Here is a 15,531-nt window from a genome sequence, read left to right as displayed (position 1 = left end):
CCTGAAACAGGGGCTAGTGCTGAAGCCTCCCTATACTGTTTGTTCCTACACATCTTATCTTTTCACTTAAAGTACTTTACGGCTTCTCTTCAACATATTCGAACCACTAGGATCACTACTCTTGAGCTTCCGGGCCATTATTAAGTAAAATGAGGGTTACTCGAACCCGAGCACCATTACACTGCAACAGCAGATCTGATAACCAAGTGGGATGATTCATGTCCCAGGCGGGAGGGAGCAGGACAGCAGGAGATTTCATCACACTACTCACAATGGCACACAATTTAAAGCTTGGGAACTGTTTATTTCAGGAATTTTCCATTTAATATTTTTGGACCACGGTTGACTCTGAGTAACTGAAACCACAGAAACCCAAACTGTGCATAAGGGAGACTACCATACACAATAGAGCATTGGTCACTGTAGTGACTGCGGGCACGCTGGCCTCCGGAACCACTCACCCGCACAACTGAAGCTGCACCCTGTCAACACCGCCCCCACTCCCGGCCCCCACCCCCGCAACCACCATCCCACTGCTTTGAGTTCGACTGTTGTTGGGTCTGCATGAGTGAAACTATGCAGGACGTGTCCTCCTGGGCCTGGCTGATTTCACTTAGCATGTCCTCTGGCTTCATCCAAGTTGACACAAATGACAGAATCTCCTTCTTTTTAAAGCCTAAGTAATATTCCGTTTTGTGTATGTCTGCGTGCTTCACATCTTTACACTCTCCATGACGAGCACAGGCTGGCTCCGTATCTCGGCTCCTGGGGTTACTGCTGCAGTGAACTTGGGGCTCAGGCACCCCAAGGAGGCACTGTTTTCATTTCCTCTGGATCTATACCCAGAAGCGGACAGCTGGGTTATATGGTAGTTGTACTTTCAAGTTTTTGAGGCGCCCCCATGCCGTCTCCTGCAGTGGCTGTGCTGACTTACATTCCCACCTAGCGTGCACACGGGTTCCACTGCTCCACAGCCTCGCCAACACGGATCTTTTCCATCTTTTGATAACAGCCATTCTAACAGCTGTGAGGAGAGATTTCATTGTGGTTTTGATTTGCATTTTCCTGGTTATTAGCGATGTTTTCAATATTTTTTAATATTCCTGTGGTTCTTAAACAAAGTGCACCCAGGATGTGAGTGTCCCCTCCCAGGGGATGAACTGTATCTCCACCAAGGAAAGAGAACTTTATTTAGTATTCCCCATGAAAAGTCTCTCTTCGTAGCTAAGTCTTACTTGCTTGGGATTTTTGTTTGTTTTTAATCCTCACTGCAGGGTATTTTTCCCATTGCTTTTCAAAGAGTGGGAGAGACAGAAACACTGATGTGAATGGATGTGAGACACACACACAGATTAGCTGCCTTGAGTGCTGACCAGGGCTGGGGATCGAGCCTGCAACCCAGGTACATGCCCTTGGCCAGAATTGAACCTGGGACCCTTCAGTCTGTGGGCTGATGCTCTAACCACTGAGCAAAACCAGCCAGGGCTCTTGCTTGGTTTTTGATGCTTTATTAGAAGAGAGAGGACCACCCCTGACTGACTCATATCACATAAGAAGGCCCCTGCCTCCTTTCAGTCCATTCGCAGAACAGCTGCAAAAGTAATTCTGTTCAATGGGAGCCGGCTCGTGTCAGTCCTCTGCCCAACACCCTCCCACAGTTTCCCACCTAACTCTGAGACAAGGAAAATCCTCACAGTGTCACATAAGCTGGTACCTGCTACCTTCTTGCCTCCTCTGGATACTCTCTCTCTCAGCCACTCCACTGGGCCTCTTCTTTCCCCTTCTCCTCCAGCCTCAGGATCCTGGCCCCTACTCACAATGTCCCTGTGCTCTTTCCTCCCACGTCTGCACGTCTGGCTGCCTTAGTTCAGGTTTTTATCTGAATGCCACCTGCATGGAGCCTTCCCTCCACCTTCCTGCATCCCCTTTAATTTTCTCCATAGCACATGTTCTTTAAACATACTGAATGTCTTAGTTTTATTATCTGTCTTGCCCTGAAGACAGACATTTAATATGTTTTGTTCACTTCTGTTCCCCCAGTGCCTAGAACAGAATCTGGAACATAATATGTACTCAGTAAATATTACACAAATAAATAAATGAGTGAATTAATGAACATCCCGCTTGCACCTGGCTCACAAAAGGCAGGAGCTTGTGACTCCATGGCCCTCTCCTCCAGTCTCCGCCCTGGATCACTGTGTAACCCAAGGCTACCACCTTCAGGAAGGAGCGGGTAGTACATGTTTGGTGACTCTGTACCTGGCATTACCTTTCGCTGGGATAATTTCAGCTTTCAGTCAATCTCTGTCTCTTGATGTCCAGAAGATTCCATTTCATGGTGATTTTAAAAAATAAAATAAAAGGTCTGGCTTCTGGTATATACTCAATTAATAATGCAAGTACTAAAACGACATGCTAAGCACCGGAACCAATGGGTTCATCCACAGTCAACTAGGCTATTTCCAGTTGTGTGAAAGACTTATCTACACTTCCCAAGATCCCAGACATTAAGTCCACATTAGGACCACAGGAAGACCATCTTGACAAGTGACAATTAAATGGAGCCTTTTGATATCATACTGGAACACTTACAGAAATAGGAGACATTGCCCTCCATGCTCAGAACCTTAGAAAGGATAGAACAGGGTAAATGAAGGTATTTCGCAAAGCCATGAGACAAGCCCTTCACTCAGGATTCATTTGATTTCCCACTGTAACTCCTCTAGGAGTGTATAATACACACGGTCAGAGCCCTAAAGGCACAGGGATCAGAGGATTCATTCAGGATGATCATTTATTAGCAATAAAATTAAACAGATTAAGCCAGTGGTGAGTAGGCTTATCCTGGGGAAAAGTGGGATAATCTGGGCTCAACCTGCATCAGTCCCAGGAATGCGGACACTTCCTCACACTTTACCTGACTGGTAGAAAGTGCAGAGTAAAACCCGTGAACCCCGGTGACAGTCAACAACATGCATGAATATAAGCAACGTAGTATTAAGAAGTAGTATGAAAAGTCCAAAAAGAGTACATCCGACACAATGTCATTAGAAAATCAAACACCTAGATCTAAGTTTTAGGAAGACATATAATTGCAATAAAACTATATGAAAAGTAAAGAAATCACATGCACCAATTCAGTGGGAAGGTTATCTTAGGTGGGAGAGGCAGGGAGCTGGGGTGGAAGGTATTGGGCCATATGATTAGATATAAGTCACTTTCACGATATTGTCAGTAAAGAAATGTTGTATTATGTTTATTATATTCCATTTAACAAAACAGAGATTCAATACATTTTCACCAGGAATTTTTAAATAAAAATGAAAAGATTCAGAGCACCTATCTAGAACATTTATTTCCATAGGAGTCTTCATTACTCCAAAGTTCTAGAGCGTAAGACAAACTGAGTCTATACCCAGCATTAGACTCCATTTTAAATCTAATAAATACTGACACATTTGATAGATAAAAACAGACTACATGACTAGGTCAAGTAGTGTAAGTCACATAAATATAAACCTACATTGAAATGAACATCCTCATTTGCATTCGCCATGAAACTTTATGCAACACAAATCACAGCATAAACAAGTAAATGTCTCATTTTACAATGAATTAAATTTTATAAGCTGAAATTGGAAGCTTTACTCAAGAATTCAGCAGCCTGGAAATTTACCCAGCACATTCCTAGGGTGCCTGCCCTTGCTGCCGGGGGCTTTGGACTTTGCGAGGCAGGCAAGGTCTAAGTCACCTGCCCGGGCCACGAGTCCCTCAACGTGAAACAGGCAGATCTGCTAAACATTTGCAAAAGAACTTGCTGCAGCAAATCCTAGGTGCTTCTAGTCTTGTAGTAATTAAACTGTAACTAGGGGAAGGAACGAAACTATGGCTTATTTTACAACCCTTACTTCTTGTGCTATTTCACGAGAAATCTGTTATTGCCACTTTGTGGTGCCACTGCAAGAGAAACGAGGAAGCCACCGTCTCAGTGCCCCACAGAATCACTGTTCGCATCCTAGACAGAAGGGACCTGTCTCCTCCGGGGGGGGGGGGGGGGGAGCAGTGAGGCGTGTACACGGAGCCTGACTACAGGCAAACCTCTTTGTCTTTTCCTCCGAATTTTTCAGTTCCACCTAGGACTTGGATACGATTTAGGGAGAGAGACGGTATCACCAAGAAGCAGGAAAACTGGTGCAGGTAAGAGGTGACTATTACTAATAATGAGTAGAAATAAAACGGCTTCACTGAAAACACTTCTGTGTTATTTTCAGAGTCCTAACTCTCCTGTCACTGACTTAGAAGTCATGTATCTATTAATCAGAGACCTGAAAAGGAATGTCCTCCCTCATCTTTGCACAAAATTTTCCAAAAATATTCCATGTTATAATATAGAATTCATATAAATGTACTACCTTTCCTTAGGATGAAAAGATGGCTTACATAACCATTTGTTTTAACCCCCAAAATATTTTTGCTGCGTAAAATGTAGGTTTTTATTTTAGAATAATTGAGAAATTTAGAAAATGTGAGGAAGTCAAAAATATTTTAAGTTAATACAAGTTTCATTTAAAAAGTACATCTCAGTGAAGGACTGAAGAAAGCCGCAGTGCAGCCTCAGTCATAAAAGGTAAAGCTGCCAATTCTAAATGTATGCAATTGTATTAATATGCTAACTTCATGTGTAAGTTTAACTTAAAAGAATATGCATAAGTATTAATTCTGAAAATACTTGTGTACATATAACATTTAATAAATAATGTTAGCTTGCAAAGAAATACTATTAATTTATAAAGATAGTCTTTCTATTCAACTGTGTAAGTCCCAATTCCAATAAAAAACACCAAAATTAACAAATACTTATGATTCAATTTAAAGTTCTATCTTTAAACTCTTCATAATCTTCTTGGTAAACCTCCTAAATAAAAGATGACAAAATTGAATCTTGTTAAAACAAAAATGTCATAATCAGCAGTCACTGAAAAATTTTCATGTGTCTAAGACTTAAAGCAACAGTTAGCCACTCCCTCTCTTTCCTGTTCTCCAGAGCCCCTCGATAGGGCCTAAACTCAGCACGCTGAGAGAACGCAGCAGCTGCACAAAACCGGCTTTCTCTGCACTTCCCTACTTCTGTCCACCCATTCTCAGAATTCAGCAGCATCTTTCCCATCCCCTCATCTAACGCCACTCTTGTTTAGGTGTGCCTCACTCTGCACTTGGACCACCAACACAACGCCAGGTTTCCTTTTTCACTTCCTGTCTTACCTCTATTCCAAACTTTTCCATAAAATGACATCAGGTTATTTCTAAAATGCAGTGGATCTGATCAACCCACTGCTTTAAAATGTTCTATCCTGATGATATACCAGACACACGCATAGTCTCTAATTATCTTCCCATAAAACACATACCAATCACAAAAGGAAAAATAGCAACGGCATATATAGCGAAGAAATGGACAACTTAACAAATAGAAAAATTACATACTCAGTGGGGGAGAAATGAAGATCACACGACTCCGAATGTGATACTCGAGAAGGAAGCGCATACAATGTTTTCAGCCAAGAATGCAAACTCTGAATCAAACTATGAGAAGATATCAGAAAGTCCAAGGGATAGTCCACAAAATAACTGGCCTGTCCCCTTCAAAAACATTAATATCATAAAAGACCAAAAAAAGGCTGAAGAACTATTATAGATTAAAGAAAACTAAAGAGATGTGACAACTAAATGCAATATGTGATCCTGGACTAGACCTGGTACCAGGAAAAAAACGTTAAAGACATTAGGATGACTGAAAAAAATGAGAATATTGATAGTAGATTATATAAAAGGTTTCTCTCCATGCTAAGTGTCCTGAGCTTGGTCACTGCAGTGCGGTTTACCAGATACCCTCGTCCTCGGGCTGCCCACACTGAAGCATTAGGGTGACGCTCTCGCACGCACAGAGAAAGAGGCATAAGAGAATAAGAACATGTGGCCAGGCGTCAGGAATGGTCAAGCAGGGAGAGTTACTCTGGAGTTCTCTGTATTATTTTTGCAACTTTTCTGTACACTTGAAACAATTTAGAATAAAAGGCTAAGACAATGTCCCAGGTTTGTTCATTGCTAACCGAACGGAATACAAATCCTCGGCGCAGTACTCATGAGACCCTCTGAACAGGCTCAGCGGGCCGGACACCGCTCTCCACTGAGACCTCCCTACACAAGCACAATCAGCTGCATGTTCTACGTAGTTCCTGGGATGGCATGTACTTGCCCATGTCTGTGCCTAACATATACTCCCCTCCCCATGTTCCCATTTATAAGAGTCTGTTTTCTCTTTTCCAAGGCCCATCTTCCTTACCTTTTCTATTACTTGCCAAACCCCACTAAACTGGATATACAGCTGATCTCTCCCTAAGAACTTAATGAGCCCACATGATTAGTAAACTAGGGCATAATTCAAAAGAAAGGGGAAAGATGACACACGCAGTATTAACCAGGTGAAATGTAAAAGTGTAGACTAGCCTACGGAAATTTGGAGGCGCGTGACCAGAGTCAGAGTGGAATGAGACTGAAGGGTCCACACCCAGAAAGGGTAGTGAAGCTGTACAGACGGGCGAGTTACCTCGGAATGGATACGTAAGGATGGGTTAAGTCCAATAACCACTCCGCAGGCAGCATCGTCATTAGATGGCAGCAAAAGGGACATATGAAAAATACACAGAAAATACGGTCGGAAAGGCAGGAAGAGAACCATGACAGCCTCCGGGACATTGAGAAAGAAGAAAAACCTGAAGGAGTACTAGTGAGATGACACTAAGTGTGACAGCATCAAAGAGCAAAGAGAACTAAGCAGATACATGAACAAAAAGAAAAAAACATGGCCCACAGACAGAGTAGTTTCAATAGTGTTGCAAAGATGCAGCCCAAATGAAGTTTACTAAATTTCAACCAATATTTAATGAGTACCTACTATATGCCAAACAGTGGGTGTGAGGAAGGAAATTGGCTGGAATTAGCAATGGGTATGCACTAAAGGTTGAAGAAGTTAGGATATAAGGGGGAATTTTTAAAAGTCTATACTTTATAATTGTTATGAAAATAGATTCTTACCAGAAGATAAGAAGATTCATCTTGTGTAATCTGAGTCTAGAAACAATATGAAATATAAGAAAAATTCAAGTTAGCCTCTAAGGATGGTTTTCCCATTAATAAATCCATATTAAAAAGTTACAATACATTTTAAAAACATGATTAGTTTTTGTAATCTGGTTTAAAACTGTAATACAAAATAATGAATTACAAGGATATCTTTTGTTTATGAGGTTATTTTGGAAAAACACAGCATATTATTTTAGGTTGTTAAACAATCCTTATGAGATTGTTCGATGGTTAGTAGAAGGACTCTTGCTGCGGCACAAGAGAACCCAACAAGCTCAAGGTTGCGGCCAGAGCAAAATTAGATATGATCCAGTGTGTTTATTAAAATCACCGGGTCTGGCTTAACACGTGAATGAGTCCCAGGTTTTCTGCATGCTGCTCTGCTCATTCACACAGCCTTTTCTCCTACAAGGCCACTGACTACTTTTTTCTCCTAATCCCCTTTCCTGCCTCGTTCATTCTCCTTAATCAGATAGGAAAAGTAGAGCATCACTACTGAACACTGGCTGTACGCCGTCGCGGCACACAACTCCTGCCACTACTGCCATGGTTACACAAACAGGAGTTTCTAGTGTCACATTGCTTACAAAATGGCATTCAGTTCCAGGTACTATTGTTTGAAAATATTCTTCACAAATTAAATTCCACAGATACACCAACTGTCAAATAGAGGTTGTAATCGAGTGGCTACTAGGGACCCCCAGGCGCACTTGGCAGTAACGAGTGTGTTAGGGCTGCATGTGAAGGAGAGGAAACAACTATTATGGTTTATCAACTCGTGTGGCATTAGTTACATCACAGAGGTTTTTATCCAGTTTAACTGCTTGAGAATGCAGACCTTCCAACATTTAACTAAATCACATCTGGTGTTGCCCTGGCCACAGCATTGAACTCAGTATCAATGCAGCTTTAGAACCTGGTTTAATTCATGAGATGTTTTCCAGGAATGAGGGGACGACATCAAGGCCGTAACTCAAGGGCAGATTTTGTTAAATGCATTAAATTAGATGGCAGCATCCACGTGACTATATAAAGTGACATGTACATTTATATTGCCCTTAAAATGTTTTTCTTCATCAATACAGATGCGTTTTGTAATCTGTATTTAAAAACTGGCATTAAAATTCAGATTTAACAGACAAGTGTGTTCCTTTTGCTGGGTAAATTCCAGTCAACACTCACCTGCCATCCTCCGCTCACACACACACCTGTGGTCGCTCTACCTCCCTGCTTTAAGTATGTTGTACTTTTCATGATGATGAGCAGTGGTTACGTGGTAGCTGTGTTCCTACAGTTCTCACATTGCATGTGACAATTAGAAAAAGCACTGTTCTAATGTGATTCAGGGTCACTAAGCTGTCACAGAAGCCAGCCCTTCAACACAACAAGGAGTGTGACTTACTTTCCCTAGACAATTGCTGGCGTTTCAGCCTGCGTCTGTATTCTTCATTTTCTTCAAGCATTCTAGAAATGACTTTGTGCACTTTTTTCCACACTGAAACCTTAAAGAAATAAGCACAGTTACAGAATGCTGAGCAGAAACGCAGGAACAGGTTCTGATGGGGGCAACTGGGAGTGACTGACTGTGCTGCATGTTAACCAACATAATTATAAAGCAATGTTAGCACTTAGAGACCCAAAACTTAAGTGTACTGTAATTATTTTCTGTGATCACTGAGTTCTCTGATTTCTTTTTCCAACATCCCAGCATTTCCTCTCTGGAGTATTTAAATCAACAGTCCTGAGTGAAACTTCCTTCCCAAGGCCATGTCTAAAAGCTCTACCTAAATGGCTCCAACACATTCAACCTTGTTTTGAAAGATAATAAAATAATGAATTCCTATTCCTATGTCCAAACCAGTGGGCAATAATGTGATTTTAATGTATTTTATTTTAGATAAGCATTTCTACTAAGATACCAAAGCAAAGTACCTCATGAGCATGAATGCGCTAGAATGGGAAAGTGAGACCTATGGGAGCAGCACAGCCCTTGGCTCCAAGGCTGGCTTTGCCACTCAGCAGCTGCTTGACATTGGGCAGGTGTTTAATCCCATCCAGGAGAAACTGATTATTAGAATTAATGACAAATATTTGTAAAGTGCGTACCCATGTCTGGCACACAATAGTCATAAGTAAATATTGGCTACTGCTCTTTTCTCCTCACCCCAGAGGGGCTTGTCCTTAAGAAATATTTCTTAGTGGGAAGATCAGGTACTCACTCAAAATACATTTGCTGCAAGGGTTCGTCACCTTGAATGCATTTTATACTATATGTGAATTATAATTCAAACACTAAGCTCAGAAAATACAATTTTATGTGTCATTATAAACCAACAATTTCTTTAAACTGAAGTATAAAATATATGGTGGAAATCAAAATGAGCAACTGATCTTGAATATGTTTAAAACATTCAAGCTACCGTGACATTTGGACCAGAGGTGAAAAGGCTCATTCATTCTTGTCAGCTTTACTGCTGGGCACTTAATGTGCATTCCTTATCTTTAAAAGGGCACGCTGAACCCCGGTCCATTGGCTCAGTGGTTAGAGTGTCAGCCTGGGAACTGAAGAGTCCCGGGTTCAATTCCGGCCAAGAGCACGTACGTACGGGAGACAACCAATCCATGCGTCTCTCTCACGTCAATGTTTCTCTCTCCCTTCCACTCTCTCTGAGAAGCAATGGGAAAGTATCCTTGGGTGAGGATTAAAAAATAATAAAAATAAAGAGCAATATGAAACCAATAGACACATTATTGTTTTCTGTGAAATCCATGATTTCCTCCTATTACACTGAGTTTGTTACAGTCTATAGAACATATATTCTCATGCTTTGACAAATTTCCCAGTGGGTTACATTTTGATTAAAATGTGTGTTATACCTTCAAATACTGCAAGAACTATTCTTTATGGTTAATAAATATTTCCAAATCAAGTTCCATTTCTGCTAAAATTACTTCTATTTTCTCATTTCAGTAAACATTTCAAAAGATGAAACTACTTTTACTGTCTTGAGTATGTTCACACATTTGTATTTAGAGGTTAATCTAAGACTCAAATGCTGCTCATCCCCTTTCCTATAATATACCTTCTTTTTCTTCATTATTTTGGAAGCTTCGTTGAAATGTGCAGGAAACTCAAACTTTTTATCTAAAGTCTTCTGGGTTGAACCTAATTTTTAAAAAAAAGAAGGTGAGTGTCGAGGCCAGCACATACTTGAAAGTAGTCACTATCCTGAGAACAGACAACTACAAATGTCTCTTGAGCTCTCTCTGGGATTTTCACAATTACTGGTATATTTCAGATCACTAGGTCATGCCAGTTTACCAATTAGTTAATGTAATGGTGAGGGAAAAAAAGAAAGAAAACCAGAGCTAACCTTGGAAGTGCCTAGGAAATGTCCTTCATTTGCTGATTTGCAAGGTGAGCCCCTAAAAGGCCAGCAACAGTAAACAAATACCAGGGCCCCGCCCTGCCCCAGGGCACTTCCATTGCCTCTCTTCAGCACTCAGCTGCAGGTGCATTATGCTCTCGACCACACAAAACAGCTGTGTACCTCGTGCCCGTCTTCTTACTCCTCCCAGCCTTTGCACTTGCTGTTCCAGCTGGCACACACCAGGCAAATTTCTACTTGTTCTTCAAGACTCAGCTCATACATCACCTCCTCTCTGAAGCCTTCCCTCACACACACAGTCTTGCACCAGCACTGGCTCCAGGAACACCTTATTCAGAGCACTTAGCACAATTTCACACCATGTGTTTATGTTGTGATTCTTCCACTAGGCTGTGATCTTCTAGAAGGCAATGGCCTTGTGTGCCTTGTTCAGCTTTCTGTTCACACTACCAGACACATAGGAGATACTCGTAAAAGTCTGTCAGAGTGAGTAAGCTTCCTGACTCTACTCACTGAACCATGCTGTCTTCCTAAATTAACTGTTAGAAAACCTAAGAGCTGTGTGTCCAAAGACAACATCATAAAACAATGGGCATGTGTTCCCTGGCAGCCTTTACAACTGTTCTTATTTTGCCTGGAACACCCGTCCCTTCCTCACCTCATTTCTACCCTACCACCACTCTCCACCTGGCTTCCTTCTACTCATGCATTTTCATAGGAGATCTAGAGAAAGTTATTACAGAATTATCCCACAAAGAGTATCAGACCCAGATGGTTTCCCTTCAAACACCAGGATAGTTCTAATGTTCTATAAATTATTCCAGAGCACTGAAAAGGAAAGAAAAGCTCCTACTTCATTTTTTGAAGTATAACTGACACCCAAACCAGACTAAAAACAATCAAGAACGAAAGAAAAACTACAGCTCACTGTGTCTCACAAACACCAGGCAGAAACTCTAATCAGAGCACTAGCAGAGCCCAACACTACTCTATGAAAGAATGCATCATGACCAAGTAGGATTCGTTTCAGGAATGCAAGGTTGGTTCAGTATTAAGAAATCCATTTACATCAGGTGCCATATTAATAAATCTAAGGGGAAAATACTTATTTCACAGATCTGAGAAAGCCTCTGACAAAATTCAACACTCCCTCTGCCATAATGAAAACACTGAAGAAAATACAAATTGAGGAATGCTCTTTAATATTTTAAATGTAGATGCCTTAGTCCTAAAGCCGGTACCTTATTTAATGGTGAACCCTAGAGGCATTTCCCCTAAGATCAGGAACAAGGCAAGAATGTCCACAATCTCCATCACTATCCATCAACATTGTAAAGGTATCAGCCCATGCAAAACAAATCTACTGAAGGCATAAGCATGGGTAAAAAAATCACCTGTTTATAAATAAGAGTATATCTGGAAAATCACAAGTATCAACAATAACACAACCTCTAATAATAAAAGAATTAAGTGAAGTACCAATGTCTGAAAATAACAGACAAAAATCACTAGGCTAAGTGAAAGAAGCCAATCAGGAAAACTGACATATTGTATGATTCTATTTATATAAAATGTCCAGCCCAGCCGGGTGTGGCTCAGCGGTTGAGTATTGACCTAGGATACTCTCCTCTCTCTGAAATCAATAAAGATATATTAAAAAAAAAAAAAAAAATGTCCAGAATAGGCAAAGCTATGGAGACAGAAAGCAGTTTAGGGCTTGCTTAGGGCTCAGGCACCGGGCAGGGGAGGGCAGTGAGCGGGAACAGTTAGTACTAATGGGAACAGGGTTTCTTTGAGGGGTAGTAAGAACCTTCCAAAATCGATTGTGGTGATGGTTGCACAACTCTGCATAAAACAATGCATTGCACACTTTAAGTGGGTGAGTTGGATGGACTGTGAATGATCTCTCAACAAAGCTATTTAAAAAAAAAAAAAAAAAAGGCGCACAGGTGGAAGGGTGAGCCCTCAAAACAGAGGCAGGACTTTCTGAATATCACTGAGGTGTGTAACTTTAACAAACCTCCTCAAAATGTATGTAAACCAATCCTAAATAAAGTTGCTACTTTTTTTTTTTTTTTAAAGATCAAGAGGCCTTTATAAGCACAAATGATACACATTTAGAGGACATTTTGGAAAAGGAAACCCCATCTGCAATAGCAGGAAAGATCAAACACCTAGGAATACATTGGACAAGATACAGGCAAAACCTATAGGAGGAAATTTTTTAAACATCAGACATTCCTGAAAGACACAAAGGGAGACTGAACGAATGCAAAGCCAGCTTGTTCTGGGTTTTGTCTGGAGAGGGATGGGCGGAGAGAGAAGCGCGGCCTGGCCGCCTCCGCAGCGCGCCCGCCCAGAGGGAAGCCGCGCCCGGCCGCGCCCGCGGGAATCCGGCCTCAGCCCGTCGGAGCTCGGGGTGCGCAGGCCCCGGGCCACCCGGGCAGGCGACAGCCAGTGTTTAGAAAGCCAGCGACTCGGCATCGTCAGGATGTCAGCTGTCCTCAAGCGAACCGCAGGAGGAGCCCGACAAGCACGCCAAGGGCCCCTCGTTCGGGGGCCTCGGGGCCCCGGCGATGGCCTCTCCCCGCTCCCGACCTGCGGCTGATCTCTAGAGACTTAACGGTGCCCTGCGGCGCCCTGTCCCAGGCACCCCGGGGGAGAGACGGGACACGGGCGGCGCGGGCCTGGCCGCCGCCGGCCCGAGGGGCCCACAAGCGGGGGACGCCGGGCGAGGCTGCGGCCCGGAGCGACGACGGGCGCCGACCGCCGAGCCTCCCACACCCCCGGCGGGCTGCGCAGGATGAGAGACGCCGGACCCGCGGGCGCCCTGCCCGCCCCGCCCGCCCGCCGGTCCCTTCGCCACCTGTACGCGCCACCGACGGGCCGCCGCTCCGCGCGCTCGACGCCCGCGCCGCTGAGGAGGCCGCGGGGACGCCGGGCTCGGGGCCGGGGGGCAGCTCCCCGCCGCCCCGGGCCCCCGCCGCCCCCCGCCGCTCCTCCTGGCTGCCGCCCGCCTCCAGCCCGGGGCTGCAGCGGCCCCCGGCCCGGCGGCCGCCCAGCCGCAGGACGCCGCCACACCGGTGCGAGCCGAAGCGGGTCACGTAGACGAAGCGCGCCGCGTCCCGCTTCCCGCCGGCCGCCGCCATCGCCGCCTTCGGTCCGCAACCACCGCCGAGCTCCCTCAGCCACCGCCGAGTGAACGAGAGCTGCTAGGGGGCGGAGCCCGCGGGGGGGCGGGGCTGACTGGGCGGGACCACTGTGGGGGGGAGGGCCATGCTGCGGGGGCGGGGCTGACTGGGCGGGACCACTGTGGGGGGGGAGGATCGTGCTGCGGGGGCGGGGCTGATTGGGCGGGACCATTGTGGGGGGGAGGACCATGCTGCGGGGACGGGGCTGATTGGGCGGGACCACTGTGGGGGGGGGGAGGGCCATGCTGCGGGGGCGGGGCTGACTGGGCGGGACCACTGTGGGGGGGGTAGCCTAGGGGAAAGACCACCATGTGGGGAGGGGCAGGGGTGTAAGTAGTTGGGGAGCTGGACTATACACCACTGTGAGGGGCAACTGAGGGGAGAGACCACTGTGAGGGAGAGGGGGACTGGGCTGAACCACTGTGGGGGTGCTGGGGGGCAGACCACTGTGGGGGTTCCAGCTGGAGGGGGCTGCCCCCGAGGGGAGGAACAGGGAAGCAGCGGGGCAGCGCGGGAGGCTGGGGGCCAGGTCACTCGGTGGGCAGAGCGAAGAGGGGCGTCGGGAGGCCCGGGAAGCCGGGAGGAAGGGGGACCTGGAAGGTCACTTGGTTGGGGACGGTGGACCGCTCATCTGGAAAGTGGTGTTAAGAGTTTGGGGAGCAGGTCACTTGGGGTGGGGGCAGGCCAGAGGGGCAGGGCCCTCGGAGGAAATGAGCTGGATCAAGAAGGGGGTGGGGGCAGGGGCAGGGGCCGGGCACTGGCGCCCCTCCCCCTGGCTGTGAGGGAGGAGATTGAAGAGCGAGGCGCTGACCCTGGACGTGACCAATCTGGAGTGTCACCCACGTGAAGGTGGGGCTGGGTGGGGGGACGACAGCACCTTTGCTGCAGAGGGCTCCGGTGGGACCTCTGTCTAGCACATGCTGGTGCTGGGCCGAGGTCCTCGGGAGACCCGCGCGGAGAGAAGATGGGCCTGAGGCCCATCCAGGTTCAGCTGGATCCGCTGGGTTATTTGGACAAGACCCTTTCCCTCTCTGAGCCTCCAGTTTCCTCAGATGCAAACTCAAAATAAGGAATATTCAGCCTGGCACATAATAAGAGGTGGCTCCCTTAGACTTAATTTTAATTTCACAATTACCGAGTTCATACCCTGTGAACTACGCATGGTAGTATTTTTACATTTACACTTTACAAATAGCTTTCCCATAGACCATCTTTTTTCAATCCGTGCATCTGACAGCAGAAAACTGGGGCTCCAAGATATGGAGTGACTTCCCCAAAGAAATAGGCAGTGACATACTGTATTTTTTTTTAATTTTTTTTTTTTTTGTATGTCTTTATTGATTTCAGAGAGAGGAAGGAAGAGGAAGGGAGAGAGAGAAACATCAATGATGAGTCATTGATCAGCTGCCTCCTGCACACCCCCTGCTGGAGATGAGCCGGCAACCCCGGGCATGTGCCCAGACTGGGAATCGAACCTCCATCTCCTGGACCCTAGGTTGACGCTCAACCGCTGGGCCATGCCAGGCCGGGCGTGACATACTTTCTTAAAATAAACTTTATAAATTGAATTATAAATTTGTGCAGAAAAGTGAAGCAAACATCAGTATACAGATGGATAAAGTCCCACGCAGTGAACATACCCACATAACATCCACCCAGGTGAAGAAATGGCGCCCTGCGGAAGCCCCTCAAGTCCTTGGCCAGGGCCAATTCCTTTCCTCCTTCCCGGTCTCAGTGTCAACTAGGTTTGCCCATTGCGTGTGGCTCCTTCCACTCAAGTCGTGTTTGCGAGATAGATGTGATTGTGT

At 45.2% G+C, this 15,531-nt stretch overlaps 1 protein-coding gene across 2 annotated transcripts; it reads right to left on the bottom strand.

Moving 5' to 3' along the window:
• Positions 1–291: 291 nt before the first annotated feature.
• On the bottom strand, positions 292–13,718 carry LOC308556622 (uncharacterized protein C5orf47). 2 transcript variants are annotated; one of them, XM_081136040.1, is made up of 5 exons: positions 13,399–13,718; positions 10,227–10,309; positions 8,546–8,645; positions 7,096–7,131; positions 292–1,024 (listed from the first exon to the last, which is right to left on the bottom strand). In XM_081136040.1, the coding sequence occupies exons 1-4, from the start codon at positions 13,679–13,681 to the stop codon at positions 7,112–7,114; spliced, it is 486 nt and encodes a 161-aa protein (XP_080992166.1). In that variant the 5' UTR covers positions 13,682–13,718; the 3' UTR covers positions 292–1,024; positions 7,096–7,111. The 2 variants fall into 2 exon arrangements, with proteins under 2 accessions (XP_080992166.1, XP_080992165.1); XM_081136039.1 differs by lacking the exon at positions 292–1,024 and adding an exon at positions 3,229–4,915.
• Between the last annotated feature and the right edge of the window lie 1,813 nt (positions 13,719–15,531).

This window comes from Miniopterus schreibersii (assembly GCF_964146895.1).
Source record: "Miniopterus schreibersii genome assembly, chromosome: 4".
Lineage (NCBI taxonomy): Eukaryota > Metazoa > Chordata > Mammalia > Chiroptera > Miniopteridae > Miniopterus > Miniopterus schreibersii.
Note: the sequence above shows the minus strand (reverse complement) of the source record. Positions and strands in the feature narration are given on the sequence as shown.